A 22953-nucleotide genomic window follows, 5' to 3' on the forward strand; every position below is an offset into this window, starting at 1 on the left:
TTTTGATACATATCTTCATTGGTCATCATAAATTGCATATCTTTATACTTGTAGCCCACATGAAATCTAATGATGGGTACACACCATAATGCTTTTTTATTATTATTTGCTCGTAGAACCTTGATTCATGTCTATCATGTAATTTGATCTGCTCTTTGCAGTCGGTTCCTATTCACAAACCCCTGCCACTTAAAATTTTCAATTTACTTTAGCACTTAGACATTTTGTTTTGTCTATATTAGTCAATTCCACTATGAGTTTAGAGATAGTTTCCTGATTAAATGATGCTAATTAACTAGTAGGGCGGTCAAAGAGGGTGATTCCATCATATTTAAGCATAAATTAGGAAGTGACAATTAGGTTATTTTAGGTACAATCTTCATCCAAACATGAAATATTATCATGTAAACACGACATAAACTTTCATACTTTGGAAAGCACCCACACCCCTCTATGGTTCCACTTCCATTAATCTATCTTTGCTTATAGTGCTGGACATTCTTCAACTTTTCCTAAATCGTGATACGTTTTGTAGTAGTCATCCACCAAATTCTAATAAAGGTGTGATTGGTTAAAATTTGACCTACCATGCTTCATGCCTTTTCTTTTCCTTTTTCTTTGACAATTTATTACTCCATTTAAATGAAGAAATTAATCCATATATATCAACCTTAACAAGAGAAAAATGTATCATCACAGTCCCACATATATATAGCCATCTCGTATATGGGATGTGCGATGTGTATAGTACATGATGATGCAACGAAATCCCAGGACCAGCTCTACGTCTCCAATTTGCTCTTTTTTTTCTTTCGTTTCTTTTTTCTTTTTTGTCACTTCTAAGTTTCACTGCTTTCATAATCAAATTACACTCCAAGGTCCAAATTAGAAAAACAAAAACAGTAAAAAGTGAATGTGTGAAAACTCAACTCCTTGTGAATAAGTATGCGTAAAAAAAGAAAAAAGTTACAAAATCAGTACTTACATCCATAATTATCCATTGAAAATCAAACCCGCGTGCACAAATTAGTACTTTAACCCACTAAAAGTACTCTAATCGTAGCTTAAGTTGACATAATCTTTGTGGTTTTTTAATCATCCTATTTAATTTGCCCGAGGGCATTATGGGGACGATACTATAAAATTCTGATATTAACAGTTTAATATTTGTATAGTTGTACTATATATATATTTATAAAACCAATCTAATCATCACGAAATAAGTGGGGACGTGAGGAAAGGAGGACAATCAACTCACTTTCGAAGTACTTAAATTAATAAAATTTAAGCACTCAAATATGAATAATTTAGTATGTTAATGGGAAAGATAGTATAGGTATATAGTATTATTGTGTGACAATTAGGCACATTAGGAAGCCTAACCCTAAGGTTGAAAATAACATCACTGTGAAGTTTAGATCCATTGATTAATTCCCCTTTAAGTTGAAGCACAATTAGAAAATGAAAAATTAGATTAATTACAGGCTCTGTATAATTTAAATAGAAGTTTGTTGAAAATAAATTCCACATTAGTAGGAAGAGAAATCTTGTATGGCCTTACAAGTAAGTTGGTCTATTCCTTGTTGCCAATTAACTTTATGGTAGAACCTCAATTTTCTTTATGATATTAGAGCAAGTTGTCCCACATGTAATGCTCAACGCCTACAAGTGTTCCTCACCACCTGATTTGTTTTGTCTACGTGTTAGACTTGAAATTTCGCCACAATTGAGTTTGTGTGTTTAAAATAAATCTTACTTTGATAAGAAACGTGATATTGCATGTGCTTATAATTAAATTGAACGATCTCCTATATTGCTAATTAATTTATAATGAAACCTTAATTTTTTTGAGGTTCATTTATTTTTTTTTACCTTTCTTGTCTTTGGCTTCCTGAAAGTGCCCGCGTCAGAAAAGCAAAGTGAACAATTCATATTTGAGGTTTGGGGTAAGTTAACAGGCAGAAAGACCATATAAAATTAGTCTATTATGTCTGACTTATTCGAAGTGAAAAAGTGACAAGTGTTATACGTAAACCCAGAAGACATTTTGATAGTGTAATTACCGAAAGAAGTTAAATGTCTTCTTCTGTAACACCTATTTAAATCTTAGTGGATGATCCATGTTAAGACTTACACTGCACGTTTTCTATTTATTTTATAAAAAACATTTTGAATGCGGTTCCTAACTATTAATGTTCTTTGATTGAAACCTTCGTGGTTTTTAGTTTTTTATCGAAGTTCCTAACATTAATGTAATAATGTATTTCTATGTAAGTTATTATATTTTTAAATTAAAAATGAAATTTGTAGTTATTTATATTAATGAGATTTTAAATAAAACTCATAATTTATAGGAATAAAAAAATTAAAAAAGAATTATACTCTCCAATATATTCTGTACACACACACACACACACACACACATATGGGTACGTTCATCAAAACCAACCAAAAAATTATTGTACCAAAACATAGGTAGATTTTTCAAAAACACAAAAAAAGAAGATATTAAGTTTAATAACATTATTAAATTTCTTCTATTGAATTTGACATTGATACATTCTCAAATAAATAGAATGTACGCATATAAGTGTAAAAAATGGATTACAGAAAAGATTGAATGGATTTTATATAAAAAAATGGGTACATTTTATATTAAAAAAAGAGTGCATTTTTCATATAACAATTTGGTATATTTAAGAATGAGTACATATAAGATTAAAAAAGTGAATTTTTTTTTATAAAAATTTAATAGGTACAAACTTATTCTAATTTTATTATTTATATTTTGGAAATGTTTGAATTGAAAATTAATTAGGAGTTTAATAAGGGTGTGAGTATTAAAACTCTAAATCAATTACTAATTTTTATTATTAAAATTATGTAACTTATATGTAATTCATTAATTGTCACATCCCGACCCGGGATTGATCACTTCCCGGGCCCGCTCCACTTCCGTAGCACGATATTATCCGCTTTGGGCTTACCATTCCCTCACGGTTTTGTTTTTGGGAACTCATGAGCAACTTCCTAGTGGGTCACCCATCATGAGATTGTTCTAGCCTCCTTCTCGCTTAACTTCGAAGTTCCTACAGAACCCGAATCCAGTGAGCTCCCAAAAGGCCTCGTTAGGTAGAGATGAAAATATACATATAAGGATGGATTGTAAGATCCCACATCGCCCAGGGGAATGATCCTTAAATGTATATTCTCATCCCTACCTAGCACGAGGCCTTTTGGGAGCTCACTGGCTTCGGGTTCCGTAGGAATTCCGAAGTTAAGCAAGAAGGGGGCTAGAGCAATCCCATGATAGGTGACCCACTGAGAAGTTGCTCGTGAGTTCCCAAAAACAAAACCGTGAGGGAATGGTAAGCCCAAAGCGGACAATATCGTGCTACGGTGGTGGAGCGGGCCGGGAAAGTAATTCGCCCCAGACCGGGATGTGACATTAATATATTAATGTCAGGGACTTTGATCAAAATCTAAAAACTGATAAGGTCTTAGTCAATGAACATTAGAAATTAGGAACCGGATACTAATTTTTCCATTTTATAATTCCACTATATTTATTTATTTATTTATTGAAAAAGAGATCAGTTGGTGGCTTCGTCATGGCAATTCATCGTTTCGGCAAATGGAAAGACTCGTAGAGATATTTCAGCCTTTCACTGACCACCATCGTGCGATTTGCTAGCCTCATAAACTGAAACCAAGACATGCTGTGTGGAATACGGGTTTGAAATTCATTCTAACCATTGGGCCACCCCGTAATGGTTATTCCAATATATTGAAACATAGCTCTTTGTTTGATTTATTAACCTGGAAAGCCAACATGTCCATGCATATATTACCTTATCATAGCAGTTCTATTTTGATACTAAATACCTATTAGATTTAAATCATTTTGGACATAATCAGGCTATTCAACAAGTAGCTTCATCTATTTTTTTTTTTTTTTCATTTTTGATATAAAAAAAAAAGGTTGAGATTTATTTCAATTTGAACCGGTCTATTCTGTTGAGAATGAATTCCACATATATGAAATGAGGGAATTTGCATGTGCTTATAGTAGATTAGACTACTCCCCATATTTCCAATTGTTTTTACGGTGGAACCCAACTTTTTTCATGGTATCAAAGCCAGGTCGTCTCACGGCCACACGCATTGCATGTCACCCAAGTTGTGTTGTTTACGTATTATAAGAGATTTGACTACTCCTCATATTAATAAGTAATTTTATAATAGAACTTCAACTTTTTTCACATTTATAAAAAAAAATTCCAGGAAAGAATTTCCGCAACAAATATATATTCTACCTTGATGATTGCAAACTCCCAATTTAATAAGTTCAAATAAGAGCTTTTTAAACCCTTTTTGAACACAATAACACTTTATATTCCATCAAATATCATTGCGCAACAAGAGATGTATCTATTTGATAGAGACCTATTTTGATATGATAAGAAAAATATATACATGAATATATTCATATAAAAACATCAATCCCAGAGATTTTATTAATTATGAATATAATTCTTCCACTCCCTCCATGGAACAACTTTGTAGAAGAGACAGAATCAGCGTGGGTCACGTCCTCCACTCCCTTCAATAACCTTTGCCTTTTGCACTCCCAAAACCCTTCATATAAAGCTCAACGTTTTGATTAGACAGTTGTGGGGATGCAATTAACTTTAATTTCCTTTATTAAATTAAATTAGCTAGTATCCCACTAATTTCAAAATGCTTGTATATACCACTTCAAGCATGACATATGCCAACAGATGATATAATTTTAAGAAATAAATTTGGATCCTCAATAGACGAGGAGTTCCTCCTCGATGCTTCGCTATTAATATACGAAATTTGGTACTTATGATTAAAATCATTTATATTATAAATTACATTAAAAATATCATATATGCAAAAAAGAAAATTAAAAAAATGAGATCGTTGGGCCATTGAACTGTATAAAAATAAATGGTCGGATAGTATAAAAGCATTACGAACTGTTTATCTATTTACTACATTTGATTTTTTTCATAAATGATCTTTAATTACAGAGTAATTTATAATATGAACTATTGTATTTATAAATACAAAATTTTGTAAATCGGTAACAAGGCATCTTTAAGTACTTCTACTTATTTTTAAAGGACACTTTGGATGCAATCCCTAACTACTAATGTTATTTGACTGAAACCTTGGTGGTTTTTAATTTTTGATCAAAGTTCCTGACATTAATGTAATAGCGTATTTCTATGTGGGTTATTATATTTTTAAATTAAAAATGAAATTTGTAGTTATTTATATTAATGAGATTTTAAATAAAACCCATAATTTATAAGACTAAAAATATTAAGGGTAAAGTACAAAAAACTACCTTAACTATTGGTGTCATGACATTTTCATACCTCATCTTTTAAAATTGACAATGTCATACCTCATCTTTAGAATTTGGTCCAATGTTATACCTTCCGTTACTTGGCCGTGAATTTTTCAGTTAAATGCTGACGTGGCTTGATTCGGGGCCCACTTTCTGTTAAAAAATTACTAAAAACTAAAAAAAAATTATTTAATATTTTTAAAATATTAAAAGAAAAGTTAAAAAACATAAAAAAAAAACCCTAAGTTTGTCCCTTCCCCCATCTCTCTTTCTTCCCCCATCTTCATCTTCTTCCCTGCTTAATCTTCAACCAAAAAAAAAAAAAAAAAAAAAAAAACTGTCTAGTTCGTCCCCTCAACCTAGAAGAAGAAGAAGAAGAAAAAGAAAATAAATAAATAAAAGTAAAAAACAAACCAATTCTACCCCCAAAAAACCCTTCCCACAACCCCGGAAAAAAAAAAAAAAAAAAAAAAAAAAAACCAAACCCAATTCCTCCCCCTGCTAACCCAAAATCCACCACTCCCACCCTATCACGAAGGTTTCCCGATTCGATCTCAATGGGATCTGGGTTTTTTCCTGTTTTTTTTTTTTTTTTTTGGGTTGTAGGTAGTGGGTGCGGGTTTAGGGAAGACGGGACACCATTTTATTTATTTATTTATTGTTTTTTTGGGTTGCTGGTTTGGCTCAGGTGGGGGAGAAGAAGGGGTTAGGGGGTGGGGAAGGGGGAAGACAAACTGAGGGTGGGTGAGGGGGGAAGACAAATTGGTTTTTTTTTTTTTTTTTTTTTTCCTTCTTTTTTCTGGGCTGCAGGAAGGGGGTTGGAAGGTGAAAGAAGATGAAGATGGGGGAGAAGAAAGAGAAAGGGGAAAGGGGACGAATTGAAGGGTTGTGTTTTTTTATTTTATTTTAATTTTTACTTTTCTTTATTGTTTTAATATTTAAAAATTATTAAATGATTTTTTTTAGTTTTTAATATATTTTTATTAATTTTTTAATAGAAAGTGGGTCCCAGATCAAGCCACGTCAACATTTAACTGAAAAATTCACGCCAACTAACGGAAGGTATAACATTGACACAAATTCGTAAGATGAGGTATGAAAGTGTCGTGACACCAATAATTGAGGTAGTTTTTTGTAATTTACTCAAATATTAAAGATGAATTATACTCTCAAATATATTGTGTGTGTGTGTATGGGTACGTTCATTAAAACGTACCAAAAAATTATTGTACCAAAGCATGAGTACATTTAGCAAAAGCACAAAAAAAAAAAAAAAAAAAGAAAGATATTAGGCTTAATAACATTATTAAATTTTTTTCTATTAAACTTGATATGGATACATTCTCAAATCAACGAAATAGAATGTACCCATATAAGTTTTAAAAATGGATTAGAGAAAAGACTGAATGAAATTTTATATAAAAAAATGGGTACATTTTTAACGATTTGATATATTTAAGAATCGATACATATAATGTGACATCTCACATCCTCCAGGGAATGGATCATGTAAGCCTTATATGTATATTCTCATCTCTACCTAGCACAAGGTTTTTTGGGAGCTCATTGGCTTTGGGTTCCATTAGAACTCTGAAGTTAAGTGAGTTCGCGCAAGAGCATTCCCAGGATGGATGACCTTCTGGGAAGTTCTCGTGTGAGTTCTCAGAAACAAAACCGTGAGGGCGTGGTCAGGGCCCAAAGCGGTCAGGGCCCAAAGCGGACAATATCGTGCTACGGTGGAGTCGAGCCCGAGATTTGTGGTGGGGGCCCAGGCCGGGATGTGACATATAAGATTAAAAATTTGAAATTTTTTTATAAAAATTTGAAATTTTTTTATGAAAATTTAATGGTTACAAACTTATTCTATTTTTGTTTTTTATATTTGAAAAATGCTTGAATTGAAAATTAATTAGGAGTTTAATAAGGGTGTGAGTATTAAAACTCTAAATCAATTACTAATTTTTTTTTTTTTTTATAAAAATTATGTAACTTTCATGTAATTCATTAATATATTAATGCTAAGAACTTTGATCAAAATTTAAAAACTGATAAGATTTTAGTTAATGAATATTAGAAACCAAGAATCGGAGACTAATTTTTCCTATTTTTAAGCAGCCAAGCTTTCCTCTAATTTCGAAAGGGTATGCAACTATATGGTGGATTATCTAAAAGATGCTTATTCCCTAGAAAACAACTAGCTAGCTGATAGCTCTGGGATGATACTAAACCAATCATTTAATGTACATGAATGCTTTGCAATAGCCTCACTAATAAAACATATATTATATAAAATGTAACATCAAATAATTTGGATGGAATTGGAACTAGTGATCTAGTATAATTAGCTTCTATGCACAAAATTATATAGTACTACTATTCTGTATTGTTTTTTCCTCGTCTCTTTTTCTGTGTGATTAGATTCGGTTCCTCTTGCAGTGACCAAAATATCAAGTGCTACAGTAGCAAGGAGCATATAATGCATTTAAACTTTTTTTCTCCGGACGAGGATTCTCTACCCTTCTAATCTCTCTATCCTTCCATAGCTTCCTATTTGAACGGTCATGGTTAAACCACGTCAACATCTTATATTCATTTTTTTTTATAGAAATAATAAGACAAAAAACAATACGTAAAAGGAAAAGATGAGAATAGAAGGGTAGAAAATCCTCCTCATTTTTCTTGATAAGATTACTGTGCCCCTGGGATGCATATCATATGACATTTGTTTGTGTGAAATAACCTATGAGTGGTCAATTATATATGGGGTTTTGAATATGAAGGTTTAATTTTTATATGCTTTCACTCGAATCAAATGAAATAATGCTTTGGCTACGTAACTTCTATAATTTTCTCAATTTAAACCAACTGAATTTTTAAATGACGTTGAGTGTACTGCGTCGGTCTCTAACAAAAACATTATATTAGGGCATAAGCACATAGAGGAAAGGTTATTGGCAGAGTCGAGTTATGCTCAACCTATACATAGATAAGCTTGTTGTGTGTATGTTAAGACAACACTAAATAAGGCTAATGACTATTTAGGCCAATAAGATTCTCTTAACATGCAAAACTTATCAAAACTCTCCATTAAGAAAACCAAAAAGAAAAGGAAAAGAAACCTTGCGATCGAGGAATTGCCACCATTCTTTAAAACCAATCTCTTTTGAATTCAAACAAAATAAAATGTCACTAATGATCTAACCTTCCATTTTGGCACAATGTTCTTGTCATTTACTATTTATGAAAAGTAGAAAAGAGAAATAAAAATTAAGATCACCAAATCTTAATTACTATTACTAATAGCCTAGGGGAATCACCTTTCTACAACAAATGGCTTCTTTTCAATTTCATAGCCCTAGTTTGGTACTTAGTTGATTCTGAAAAAAGTGGTTATAGAAAAAAACTCCCAACTTTTTTATGTTTGGTAAACATTCAGCTTCAGTTTTTTTTCATAGTTTGGGGTGAAAAAAAAGTCAAAAACACAAAGCTGCAAAACCTAGCTTTGAAAAACCAGCTTTTTATTTCACATCTGTTTTACACAAAAGTTTATCAAACACTATAATACTGTTTTTTTTTTTTTTTCAAAAGCACTTTTACAAAAAAGTTTAGCAAACACTCTGCTACTTTATTTCACATCTACTTATCCTCACAGTACAGCAGAAACAATTTTATTTCAAAGCACAACAATACCAAACCAACCCTTAGTACAAGAATTGCTTTCATGACATGCTCAAGCTGTCCACATTGATTAGGATTCAAATTAACATCATCACAATTATCTCCACAACATTTCCTCAAGAGAACAATTGCACAATATGCAAACCGCCCCACCAATGTTTTGCTTTGACAAACAACAAAAACCCCACAAGGGATTTGACTAATTTCATGAGTCTTAACCAAAAAGAAAACCAAAATCTTCTAATTAGTGGATGACACACCCCACCAAAGTTTTACTTGCTAATTATTCAACAAGAATGCCTTAATAAAGGCTATAATAAAAGGCACGTTAGTGGGGAAAGGAGGCTCTTAGATCAAAACACCTGAAAATTGCTTGTTTGCCAAGATGCGAGAAAGTAAAAAAAAAAAAACAAAGAAAGTAAAGGAAGATAGTGGTGCGCTAGCCCACCGCACAGACTATGGGCTGTAGGACTTGAAGTTTGTTATTTAAAGTAAAACGGAATGTCACAAATTAAAAAGGGCAGCCGACATAAGTTGTACAAAACTAAACCATGACTTGGAATTACAGATCAAGTGTTTTGTACTTATTTTATGTGTGGTATCTATCATTAATTGACATGTGATAAATTTATGATAATAAAATTAAGGAGTGTTACATTTATTAACACGTATCAGCCAACAATAAATGTCACATAGAGACCACATACAAAATAAATGCAGAATATTTGAATTATGTAATTTCATCTAATGTTTTCATGTATGATTCATAATCTTTCAGATCGAACTGTTCTATTTTTATTTTGCAAAGTTTTGGTTGTTGGGATTAAGGTTTTGTCGAGATTATAGCAAATATTTTGCTTTCTAATGACCACAAAGACAACAAGCCCATAAATGTAATGAGTGCCTAATCTAGGGTAAATTACTTGATTGGCCCAAATATATATTGGATACAAAGCTCCTACATATGCTTAAGGCTCAAACCATGACTCTTCGGCAAAAATTGAGGTAGTGGATTCACGTGTTTATATTCATCCAAAGCCCATAACATGAGATTGAGAATTCTTTTGTTCATTTTGGAAATATCAAGAAACCCAACAATTTTCTTTTGACAAATAACAACCTTTTTTTTTTTTGGTAACTTCAAAAAGCCAATATTGTTGGGAAATTTGGAGAAGAGTAATTCTTGGGAGACTAAAATTTTTAAACCAAATGATGTGTCACTAATAAGAAACAAGCACATTAAACAACACTTAATTTATAATCCAATCATCTCCAACCACATCATTTAGTTTACAAATTTGGTTTAAAAAAAATTTGATCTCCCTAACATTATTCTTTGGAAAAATGTAGTTTTTAGGGGCTCAAAACACTTTTGTCCTCCATTTTTAATTTTTCTAGAATTGTCAATTTTTACTATGGAACAACTTAACTAACCCTATGACAGTTCTAGAAAAATGGAAACCAAGAAAATAGTTTAATATGTGAACCACATTATTGCTAGCACATTGTGAGGCTTAGGCCACCCCATCCCATTTAGTGTAGATAATATCGTTTGTTTACAACATACAAATATAAAACTTGGGAGAGTCTCAAGTTTTTTTTTCTTCTAAATTTCTCAATTTTACCCCGCGCAAGGTGAATTAGGTTGTTACCTTGGAGTAGAGGAACATAAAATATAGATACCCTTATCAAGAAGAAAAATATTAGTAGTATTTTAGCAAGGCCGTTTATGAGATTTTAGAAGCTCTGTACGAAATTTATAAAAGGGCCCCTTTAAGATAGTTTTTAATTTTTTTTTAAGTAAGATAATGTGTTGATGCTAGAAAGCAATAACTTAAATCAAAACAAAATTTAGGACTCATTAATTGTAAGTTTACAAACGTCACTAAATACTAAGTAAAAAGAGTTACAAACATACCTTCACTAAATAATCAAAAGCAGTCAAATCTTAAACAACCAAATAAGAAATAAAACTTCAAAAACTGTAACTTTAAAGTTTCACTTGAATAAAAAAAAACGTTTTATAGGGTGTTATAGGCACTCCAAATTTTATAATTAAAAAGAAAACAATTTACACTTATAAAGAGTGCACAATGAAATTTTAAAATGCTAATGAAAGTAAATTTTTTAATATATAGCATTATTACATATAAAAATTAAATGGTAAATTTTTTTGGAAGCCTTTCAAATTTAGGAGTCCATATTTTATGCACCCAAATATCCCTATGACCCCTCTGTGACCCATCTAAATATGCGACACGTGTCCACCCGCTCACTAATATTATCTCTGTTAATTTTTCAATTAGCGTTGACCCCTGTTATCTGCTAAAATTATCAATCTCCCTCTGTAAGTAATTTGTTCTTATTTTATATGTGAATGAATTGACATAGATGCAGCTTTTGTTTATGGCTTTTTTTTTTTTTTTTTTTCACGGTTTTTGCCCAGATTTTGGTCTTGATTAAACTAATCCAAGCTGGATTTCGAAATTCTCAATCTTCATGTCCAAGCACTGAACCATGGAGCCCAGATTTTGATCTTGATAATTTTGGAAGCCAAAGCGAGGGAGAAGGAGAGTCGCGACAAAGGTAATTGGAAGATCCAAGCGTCATTTGCATTTTGCAATTATTTTCTAAAAAAATTTAGTAGATAAAAGAGGAAATAACATGGGTTAATGCGAACTGAAAAATTAACATAGCTAATATTAGTAAGTGATGGACACATATCGCATATTTAAAGGGGACATAGGGGTATTTGAGTGCAGAAAATTTAGACTCCAAATGATTAGGGCCACATAAGACCTTTGGTTCCCGAAAACCGACTCTATTTTTTAGACCTATATTATCAAGCAAATACAAAAACAAAATGAAAAGAAAACAGTGATTATAATAGGTTTCGTCAAAGACCATTACGCTATAAGAATCCTTCATTTGGCCAAGCACTGGTTGACTTTTGATCTCTACGTTGTCCTAACATGCATCGATCCTTATAAAATTCATGCCATAGTTACATAGTAAATAATCAAATAAAAGTCATGTCATGTCATCTTTATTTCTTTGTGACTTATGATCCCATTTGGGTTGGGAATTGGAATTGCGTTCTTCACATCACGGCAGCTTTCCTCGGTCACCGTTTACCGCCTACCATTTCCATTTCCGCACAACAAACTAAAATAGGCTCTAGGAATGCTAAATCAGTAGGTCACTGTTTAACGTTGTAGACGATGACCGACAGACCGATAGTTGTCGGTGACCGCTGGTCACGCCACAAAAGGGGAACGGGCTCACGTAGGTCATAGGTAGATCCCATATCATCTTTTTGGGGTGTGAGTAGACATTTAACCAAAGGTATATCTCCAAAGTAATTAACTCTATTTAAACAGGAAAAAAAATTACATAGGTTTAATGTAAGGGAAACTAATAAAAAGGATTTGAAAACTTTGAGTTTAAACGATAAGAATAAAATAAAATGTAAATTGAATAGTACCAAGATTGACCTTTTAGTGTACAAATGTGGTTTTTCGTTAAAGTGAACAGTACCAAGAGTTTTTCGTTAAAGTTTCCTTCAATGTACCTTGTGCCAAGTAGGGGACATCAAAGGAAAAAACCAAACACAGTATCCAAGTTCCATGATATTATCAAAGTTCTCATTTTTTTTCTTTGTGTTTGTCCCACCATGGGGGGAGTTGGTGGGATTTGCCCCAAAAGAAACCTTCAGAAGCTTCTGCAAAACAAAGATTGTACGTAGTGATGATATAACATACTTTCTCCAACCATCTCGATTAACTTCTGAACTTGGTAAATGAAATTAAGACCAAATAACTTCTTGCCAAAACTAACGTGTGCAACAAATTCACGTTACTTATTCACAAGCTAACGTGGACACCAATTCACATTACTTTTCCGAATATGGAAAGGGACATGAGAACAAACAGAAGAGAAAATAACTGTTGGAAGCCACCAAAAATTAATGAGAAAAGAAGACGACATGCAACTCCTACTAAACCCTAATAAATGGGGCAGTTGGTTGTTTAGTTTGAAACGATTAAAGTCGCAAGTAGTAAAGATTGCCCCATTCCTCTAAGAAAAGATATAATGTTTGTTTTTTTTGTCAAACGAAAAATTTTGTTAAATTAAATGTTAGATTAACTACCAACAAAGTTCGAACCCATGCTGTTATGCAAGGACTCAATACCTTTTCACTACTGTGGCAAATGACCACTTGCGACATAATGTTTGTGTGTGGTGGTAACAATATATATACTACACATTTTCTAAAGAGTACTTGATAAGTTTGCATTAATTTTAAGTATTAACAAATAAAACATGTAATTCAATATTAATAGATTGTAAGCCTTTATGAAAGTGGTTTAAAAATACTCTAAATCGTTTTCAGCTCCCAATAAACGTTTTTAAATGACAAGAAAGTTCAATTTTTGTTTTGTTTAAAAAATCACTTAAATTGTTTTATTTTAAAAGTAAAATTTTTATTAAAATTTTTAACATGCTCTAATTAAAAAGCTTAACACTTTTACGTAAACTGATCCTATAATACCACCTAATAGAGTTACAGAGACCTTAAAATTTTATCAACTGTCTCTCATTGAATTAACTTAAAGTACAAACCAATGACCAGTCCAAGCTATGCACCTATTTGTTTTCAGAGTTTGCACGCACTCACACACTCACATGTATATCCTATCTTATAACAATTTTTGTCACAAATGATCTTGAAATTGACATATCAAATCAAGATGATCATTAAAATTAAAAAAATTTCAATGCAGTTATTAAATAAAAATGCTATAGATCAATATCATCCATATCTAGAGACTACACTGAATTCAAGCACCTATGTTTAAAAATTACATTAATTGACTTTCGATTAAAATAAAATCATCTTAATTAGATGTGTCGAGACATCTTGCGATAAAAAACCAACTCATATTGTTTCTTGTTCACTCTCATGCAGCTGCATTGTCTTGAGTCCCTACATGGCCTGCACGTGTCCTAATCGATATCCATGAAATTAAGTATCAATGAAATTAAGTGAGTGAGCCTGGGGCAGTTGACGTAATTGAGTAGTCGACATGCTGGTGGAAGTCTTACTTATGGACCCATCAACTTTCAGTACATGGTACATTTTCCTCTATAAATGTGGAATCTATTTGCTATTGTTACCACATTCACTAGCTCTGAGTTACTTTCTTTCTTCATCCATTAGCTTTCTGTTCCAATATTTTCAGTCTCAATGGGGTTCTGTCTCCCTCACATCCTTGCTTTTCTAACTGTAAGCTTTCTAATTTTGATATATTACTTTTTGATTTCAGTTGATTTGCGTTTGCTTCCGTGCTGATGAGGGTTTAAATATTGTTAATTTGCAGCTCACACTGGTGGCATGCCATGCTGCTCTACCACCTCAACTTTACTGGAACTCTGTCTTGCCAAACTCAAAAATGCCAAAAGCTATCAGTGAACTTCTCCAGCCTGCAGGTTAGTATTAGAGTCTCAGAGAAGCTCATATATTGTGTATTCCTTAGACAATAATTCTATTTAGACATACAAAATTAACACCATTACTGACACTCTCGCTGACGAGTTTAACCATCGTATACATGTAAGAAATGCATCTAAATATTCTCTAAAAGTGATATAATCCATTGTAATAGCAACAATTTAGTATTATAAAAGATGAAGGGATGGAATAGCTTAAATGTTCTCATTGATCATTGGATTGTGGTCTTGGTATACATGTACTTATTTTCTCACATGTGTAAAAAAAAGCCAAAATATAAGAAGTCAATTTCAAAACAATCAGTCAACTTTTTATAAACTTTTCTCTTGTGTAATTAACTGAAATTTCTGAAATCAAGTGGTTGATGCGTTCTTAATACCTTCAATAATTTGACTTCACAATTGTGCGTATCTGCTGATAAACTTAATGGCACTTAGCTATATGATTTTATGTTGTTGAAAATATAATTTGACTTCAAAATTATGAATATGTGCCGATAAACTTGACTGCACTTTTAGTTTTAGATATATGATCTTAACAGTGAATCCCCATATTTTCTATATATGATCCGAATATTCTCACAAATTTTAGCTTAATAATTTTGATGTTCTACCTCTTCTCACTTGTTCTATATTTATGTTTGCTAATTTGCAGATTTCACAGAAGATAAGAGCACCTCTGTTGCAGTAGGAAAGGGTGGTGTCAACGTTGATGCTGGAAAAGGAAAGCCCGGAGGCACCCATGTCGATGTTGGGAAGGGTACCGGAGTGCATGTGGACGCTGGAAAGGGAAAGCCTGGAGGCACCAATGTAAACGTCGGGAAGGGCGGAGTGCACGTGGAAGCCGGAAAAGGAAAGCCAGGCGGCGGCACTAAGGTGAACGTAGGAGGCAAAGGCGGTGTTGGGGTGAACACCGGGAAGGGAACCAACGTTGGTGTTGGCAAAGGAGGAGTGTCCGTAAACACAGGGCCCAAGGGAAAGCACGTGTATGTTGGAGTAAAACCAGGAGAAAGCCCTTTTGTATACAAGTATGCAGCCACGGAAACCCAACTCCATCAAGACCCAAACGTCGCTATTTTCTTCTTGGAGAAAGACATGCGTCCTGGAACAACAATGAAATTGCACTTCACCACGAATTCAAACACACAAACCTTCGTGCCGCGCGAAACTGCGGAATCCTTCCCATTTTCGTCGAACAAGCTGCCAGAAATCTTCAACCAATTTTCAGTGAAATCGGGTTCTGTGGAAGCGGATATAATCACTGGTACGATTCAAGAGTGCGAGAATCCAGCCATTAGAGGAGAGGAGAAATATTGTGCTACCTCTTTGGAGTCCATGATTGACTTCAGCACTTCCAAGCTTGGAGGAGAAAATGTTCGAGCAATTTCGACAGAAGCCGGGAAAGGAGCCACTCTGCAGAAGTACACAATAGCTTCTGGAGTGAAGAAGTTGGCGGCGGATAAGTCCGTCGTGTGTCACAAGCAGAACTATCCCTATGCTGTTTTTTACTGCCATGCAACGAAAACAACCAGAGCTTATGTGGTGCCCCTTAAAGGTGCTGATAGGGTGAATGTTAAGGCAGTAGCAGTCTGCCACACAGACACATCAGATTGGAACCCTAAACATTTGGCCTTCCAAGTCCTCAAAGTCAAGCCGGGAACTGTTCCGGTCTGCCATTTCCTTCCCAGTGATCATGTTGTCTGGGTTCCAAACCAGAAATCTACATGATTTGACTGATCAAACCTTCAGTTCTACATATGATGATGTGATCAGCTTAATTAGCATAGTTTGAGTGGCAACAGTTTGAAATTAAATCGACTGTCGATTACTTCTTATTGTCACTATGTATTTCAACCTATGTATAAACTCATAAATGAAAGCATGCTATCGTGTGGACTTGTACCAAAAGCATGCTATAGTGGACGTGCTCTACAACATTCAGTAATAGTTATATATGCTTTGACTCTGCGGTGCCAACTGTCCATTGGTTCAGTATTGAATTGTGGTGCTACTATATGCATGATACACAGGTTACATCTCTTTTGTCTTAGAAGAGGGAGGGTGTTGAGTATGTTGAGAGTGTGAATCACATGTTAGATATTTAACGAATTCTGTATTTGCTTATAAGGAAATGTAACCTCAATTTCTTTACGATCTAATCAAAGCAAGAGAATGCCAAGAAGCTAAAATCCTAAACCAAGGGACACCTCATAACAAAGGGAAGTTTCATTTGTACAAATAAAAATCCACAAAAAACCTTACCACAAAAATACAAATTGAAAAAAAATCAGGCCACTATTGCATGCTTCAAAATTAAAGAAAATTTCAGGCTACTGCATGCTCTTGCTTTCCGGGGTTTCCCCACAAAGTTTTTCTGTTGACAGGTAGGCCGACAAAATAATGAGAGCTTCACACCAGGCAATGGCAAGGTCTGCATGTTTTACACCTAATCCCAACAAATTTGGTAGTCCACCTTCTTACTTCCCTATAAAGATTGAACCCATATGCTATTGTTTACCATATCTCTCTTGAGTTTTCTTGTTTCATCCAGTAATTTTCATTTGTGTTGCAAAAGTTGAGTCTTTATGGGGTTCCTTCTCTCCAGATTCTTTGCTTTTCTAACTGTAAGTAAGCGCTGTAATTTTGAATCCTCCCTGTGACTGGTTAATTTGCGCTCTTATGTTTTTGCTAATTGTGCGAGTTTAGTTGCAGCTCACACTGGTGGGAGTCCATGCTGCTTTACCTTTGTCACCTCAGCTTTACTGGAATTCCGTCCTGCCAAACACACCAATGCCGAAAGCTATCAGTCAACTAGCCCAGCGCGGTTAGCATATATGTACAACCTCAGATTGGCTTCAAGAACTCATTTCCACAACCAATCGTCCTTGTGATTTACACAGGTTTTCACTTTCGCACGAGAAGAAAATGAGGCAACAACCACGGAACAAGCTTGGCTGTTGCTAGCCTAGTGATTGTTAAATACGTGACAAAAAGTTAAAAAATCGCACCAAAAAGTAAAAAATTATGACATACTGTTTGTCACGCTTGTAGGAATAGCTACCCCAGAAACAATCACCTGGCTCCGTGGCTATTTCCCTTTTTTCTTGCAGTGTTCGCATGTAGCTCTTGTTAATTTCTACTATGTATAGTTTGAAGAATTCCATTTTGAATTTATTTGCCTTTGCTTAAAATGAAGTTGCGGTTTTTGAAGAGTATTCTTCGGGATTTCTAAATCTATTTTTAACTTCGATTTTTCATGTTCATATGATAAAGTAATTGAGTTAAAAAAAAATAAAAATAAAAAGGGAAGTTTTTTACTTAAAATGGTTTTTATGATTTATGTAACTCCTTATTGGACAAACTCAAAAATTACTTCTACTAATTCTCATTATTAAGACAAAGGTGAGGAGTTATGTTAATCTCAAATACCATTTTGACTATAAAAAGTAGAATAAATTACGTTTTCCCTTAATGATTTTGACAAGCTAGCTACCCAAAAATAACAACCATCGTATGAAAAGTTTGGCTAACATATCTTGTTGTCCATTTATGTTGGTAAATCCGCGGACTTCATTACTATTGGCAAAGGGGGTGTTATCGTTCACAACCAAGTTGCAGATGTTGCAACTAACATTCAATATCTTTACCGGGATGATTCAACTGAAAGCAAAATGTTCGGCTACAAGCAAGATGCAGCTGAAAAAGTAAAGACTTACAAAGATGCTGCTGAAAATCTAACACTTGAAGACCCAACTCGAGTACTTTTCTTCTTGGAGAAGGACATTCATCCTGGCACAACAATGAATTATCGCTTATCCGGAAATTCAACCAGAGAAACTTTCCTGTCCTGCAAGACCGCAGAGTCCATCCCCTTCGGTTCAAGCAAATTGGCAGAAATTCTTAACCAATTTTCAGTGAAACCGGGGTCTTTGGAAGCCGACATAATGAAAGAACCATCCAATATTGTGAAGGGGTGGCCATGAGAGCCGAAGAAAAATATTGTGCCACCTCTCTAGAGTCGATGACTGACTTCACCACCTCCAAGCTTGGAAGAAATAATATTAAAGCAAGCAATCACGACGGAGGTGGAAAAAGGAGCTACTCCGCTGCAGAATTACACAATAACCCCTGGGGTGAAAAAGCTGGCAGGCAACCAACTTCTTGTGTGCATAAGAGCAATTTTCCACCCCTAAAAATAAATACGCCAACATTCAGCTCATTTAATTCATTCAACGAATAGTGATAGACTCCAATAAACAGTAATAGGCCAAATGCATATCCACCCCTAAAACTAAATAGCCTAGTCAATTTTATTAAAATTTTATTAATTTTTATTATAAAATAATAATTTTAATTTTAATTTCTAACATGATCCTTTCTTCTTCTTACCACTTTTCTCAAAAGGGTCTCTCTGGACCCCTTTCTTTTATTTCTTCCCTAATTTTCCAATTGTGTGGTCAAGCACAGTTTCACCACTTTTTCTTCCCCTCTTCTTTTTCTTCTCTTCAAACCGCCAAAACCGTTCCTCCGCGTGGTTTGGTGTTATCCTAGTACAACAATTGGTATCAGAGCACTGGTTGCTCTTGGGTACTGTCTAATTGCCAAAAATGTCAGACGGGCAAGATGAGAATTCTTTTGGAAGCAGCTCCGGATTTGCAAGAACTACGGTGCAAAACGCAAAGTTCGAAGTTGAAAAGTTTGATGGCACAAACAACTTTGGGATGTGGCAATGTGAGGTCAAAGATGTGTTGGCTCAACAAGATCTACTTGCCACTTTGGGAGAGAAGCCGAAAGCTATGTCGAAGCCGGAATGGGAGAAATTAAATTTGTGGGCTTACTCTTCAATTCGGTTGTGCCTTGCAAAAACTCAGAAGAATTTTGAGATGTGGGAGACATTGGCAAGTGTGTTGTGGCAAAAATTGGAAGACAAGTATATGACGAAGAGTGCAGAGAACCGGCTACACTTGAAGAAAAAGCTCTACCGCTTCCAATACAAAGAAGGTACAAAAATGATTAGACACCTTGATGCTTTTAATAAGTTGATTGCCGACTTGTTAAATTTAGATGAGGATATTAAGGATGAAGATAAGGCCTTAATATTGTTGAATTCCTTGCCGGACTCTTATGAGCATTTTGTTACCACTATTATGCATGGTAAAGAAACTGTGAAATTTGAAGATGTGTCAAATGCCTTGATGAATTATGAAATGAGTCATAGAGATAAAAATCATGATAGTACCTCGGAAGCTTTATTTGTTAGAGGTAGATCATCGGAGAGAAGATCATCTTCTAGTAGGAAAAAAATCACAGTCTCGACCTAGAGGAAACTCTAAAGGTAGAAAACCTTTGGAAAGGGATGAATGTGCCTTTTGTCGTAATAAGGGCCATTGGAAGAAAGATTGTCCTAAATTGAAGACCAAAGGTAAAGAAAGTTCTGAAGCTAATGTTGCTGAAGTTGAAACAGATTTTCCTGATTTTGCTTTAACCACTTCCTCATCATTTGATTGTGCTACTAAGTGGGTGTTGGATACGGGTTGTACTCATCATATGACTCTTCACAAGGATTGGTTTTCAAGCTTGAAAGAGTTTGATGGCGGTGTTGTGTTCATGGGAGATGACAATCCTTGCACAACAAAAGGGATTGGTACAGTTCATTTGAAGTTGCATGATGGCATGGTTAAAGAGTTGACAGGTGTTCGGTATGTACCGAATTTGAAGAAAAATCTTATTTCTTTGGGAACTTTGGAAGCCAAGGGCTTCAGGTTTCATTCAGATGGGCAGACATTGAAGGTGACTTATGGTGCACTTGTTGTGATGAAAGCTCCTCGATGTGGCCATTTGTATTTATTGCAAGGAAGCACTGTGACAGGTGAAGCATCTGTAGTCTCATAAAATATGGGCACATCCGATTCTGATACTACTAGATTGTGGCATATGAGATTAGGCCATGCCGGTGAAAAAGCTCTACAAGGGCTTGTGAAACAAGGTCTTCTAAAAGGTGCCACGACTTGTAAGCTTGATTTCTGTGAGCATTGTGTCTTGGGGAAGCAAACTAGAGTGAAGTTTGGTACTGCTGTACATTAGACGAAGGGCATTCTTGATTATGTGCATTCGGATGTTTGGGGTCCTACAAAGACTCCCTCTTTGAGTGGTAGACATTGGTTCGTGACCTTTGTTGATGATTATTCAAGAAGGTCTTGGGTCTACACTATGAAGCACAAGAGTGAGGTGTTGAGCATTTTCTTGGGTTGGAAGAAAATGGTTGAGAACCAGATTGGGAGAAAGATTAAGATTTTGAGATCGGATAATGGTGGTGAATACACATCCGACCCTTTCTTTAAAGTTTGCAAAGAGGAAGGGATTGTGAGACATTTTAGTGTCCGGGGAACTCCACAACAAAATGGAGTTGCAGAAAGATTGAATCGAACCTTGCTTGAGAAGGTTAGATGCATGTTGTCTCAGTCGGGTTTGAGCAAGTCGTTTTGGGCAGAGGCAGTTACTTATGCATGTCACATCATCAACCGATTACCCTCAGCTGCTGTTCAGGGTAAGACGCCAATGGAGGTATGGACTGGAAAACCTTCTACTGATTATGATTATATTCGTATTTTTGGTTCACCTGCTTATTTTCATGTAACTGAAAATAAACTTGATCCTAGAGCCAAAAAGGCTATCTTTCTTGATTTTAGTAGTGGTGTCAAAGGTTACAGGTTATGGTGCCCGGAGATGAAGAAACTTGTAATCAGCAGAGATGTGACATTTGATGAAGAAAATATGTTAAGAGACTCTGAAAAGAATGTGAAAGATGTCCAACAGGTGGAGCTTGAGAAAGTTGCCTCTAGTACTTCAAATCCTATTTCCGCTGATGTCGAAGCCACTACAAGTGAAGAAGTGGGAGACCATGAGGATGTTGAAGAAGTTGAACTTGAAGATTCTATTCAAGTTGAAGAGCAAGTTTCACCTCAAGAGTCTATTGCCAAGAACAGAGGAAAAAGACAAATTACCAAGCCAGCTCGGTATAGTGACTATGTTGCTTTTGCTTTTCCTATTATCACTGATGAGATTCCATCCAATTTTGAGGAAGCCATTGAGAGTGAGGAAAAGGAGAAGTGGTGCAATGCCATGGGTGATGAGATGAATTCTCTCTTGAAGAACAAGACTTGGGAGTTAGCTAAATTGCCTAAAGGTAAGAAAGCTATTGCTTGTAAATGGGTGTATGCCAAGAAAGAAAATGCTAATGAGAAAAACAATGTAAGATTCAAAGCAAGATTAGTTGCTAAAGGGTATGCACAAAAGGAAGGCATTGACTACAATGAATTTTTTTCTCCAGTTGTGAAGCACTCCTCAATTCGCATTATGTTAGCTCTTGTTGCACAATATGATCTTGAGCTTGTGCAACTCGATGTGAAGACGGCTTTCCTACATGGTGATTTGAATGAAGAGATCTATATGTGTCAACCGGATGGGTATAAAGTGAAAGGGAAAGAGAATTTGTTTTGCAAGTTGAAGAAATCACTTTATGGCTTGAAGCAATCTCCAAGACAATGGTATTTGAGGTTTGATAAATTTATGAGAGGCCAAAATTATTCTAGAAGTCAATATGATCATTGTGTGTACTTCAAGAAGTTGCAAGATGGCTCTTTCATTTATTTGTTGATATATGTTGATGATATGTTGATTACCTCAAATAATGTCAAAGAGATTGATAAATTGAAGAATCAAATGAAGAATGAGTTCGAGATGAAGGATCTTGGTGAAGCAAAGAAGATCCTTGGCATGGAGATCACTAGAGACAGAGAGAAGGGTCTGGTTGGTTTGAATCAAAGACAATACCTTGAGAAGTTGATTCGGAAGTTTGGAGTTCATGATTCAACTAAACCGGTTAGTACCCCTTTTGGCTCCTCATTTTAAATTGAGTTCTCTACAATGTCCTAAAGCTGATAAGGAGAAGCTGCAAATGAAAAATATACCATATGCAAATTTGGTTGGTAGTTTGATGTATGCAATGGTATGCTCTAGACCAGATATTGCTCATGCAGTTGGCATGGTGAGTCGATATATGCATAATCCTGGTAAAGAGCACTGGTAAGCAGCTAAGTGGATATTGAGGTATCTCCATGGTACTCAAGATGTTGGTTTATGCTTTGAGAGGGATGACTCTGGTATTGGTCATTTTGCTGTTGGTTATGTTGATTCAGATTATGCAGGTGATCTGGATGGAAGGAAGTCTACTACAGACTATGTGTTTACTATGGCTAAAAGGCCAGTTTGTTGGAGGTCCATTTTGCAATCATCTGTTGCCTTGTCTACTACAGAGGCTGAATATATGGCAGTTGCTGAAGCTATAAAGGAGGCCATTTGGATACATGGACTGATTAGAG

At 34.8% G+C, this 22953-nt stretch overlaps 1 protein-coding gene and 1 pseudogene across 1 annotated transcript; both read left to right on the plus strand.

Moving 5' to 3' along the window:
- Positions 1-14215: 14215 nt before the first annotated feature.
- On the plus strand, positions 14216-16538 carry LOC137729181 (BURP domain protein RD22-like). Its single transcript, XM_068468037.1, has 3 exons — positions 14216-14348; positions 14443-14551; positions 15228-16538. The coding sequence occupies exons 1-3, from the start codon at positions 14310-14312 to the stop codon at positions 16298-16300; spliced, it is 1221 nt and encodes a 406-aa protein (XP_068324138.1). The 5' UTR covers positions 14216-14309; the 3' UTR covers positions 16301-16538.
- Positions 16539-16673: 135 nt separating this feature from the next.
- Positions 16674-18765, plus strand: LOC137729433 (BURP domain protein RD22-like; annotated as a pseudogene).
- Positions 18766-22953: the final 4188 nt, after the last annotated feature.

This window comes from Pyrus communis, chromosome 1 (genome assembly GCF_963583255.1).
Source record: "Pyrus communis chromosome 1, drPyrComm1.1, whole genome shotgun sequence".
In the NCBI taxonomy this organism is placed as follows: domain Eukaryota; kingdom Viridiplantae; phylum Streptophyta; class Magnoliopsida; order Rosales; family Rosaceae; genus Pyrus; species Pyrus communis.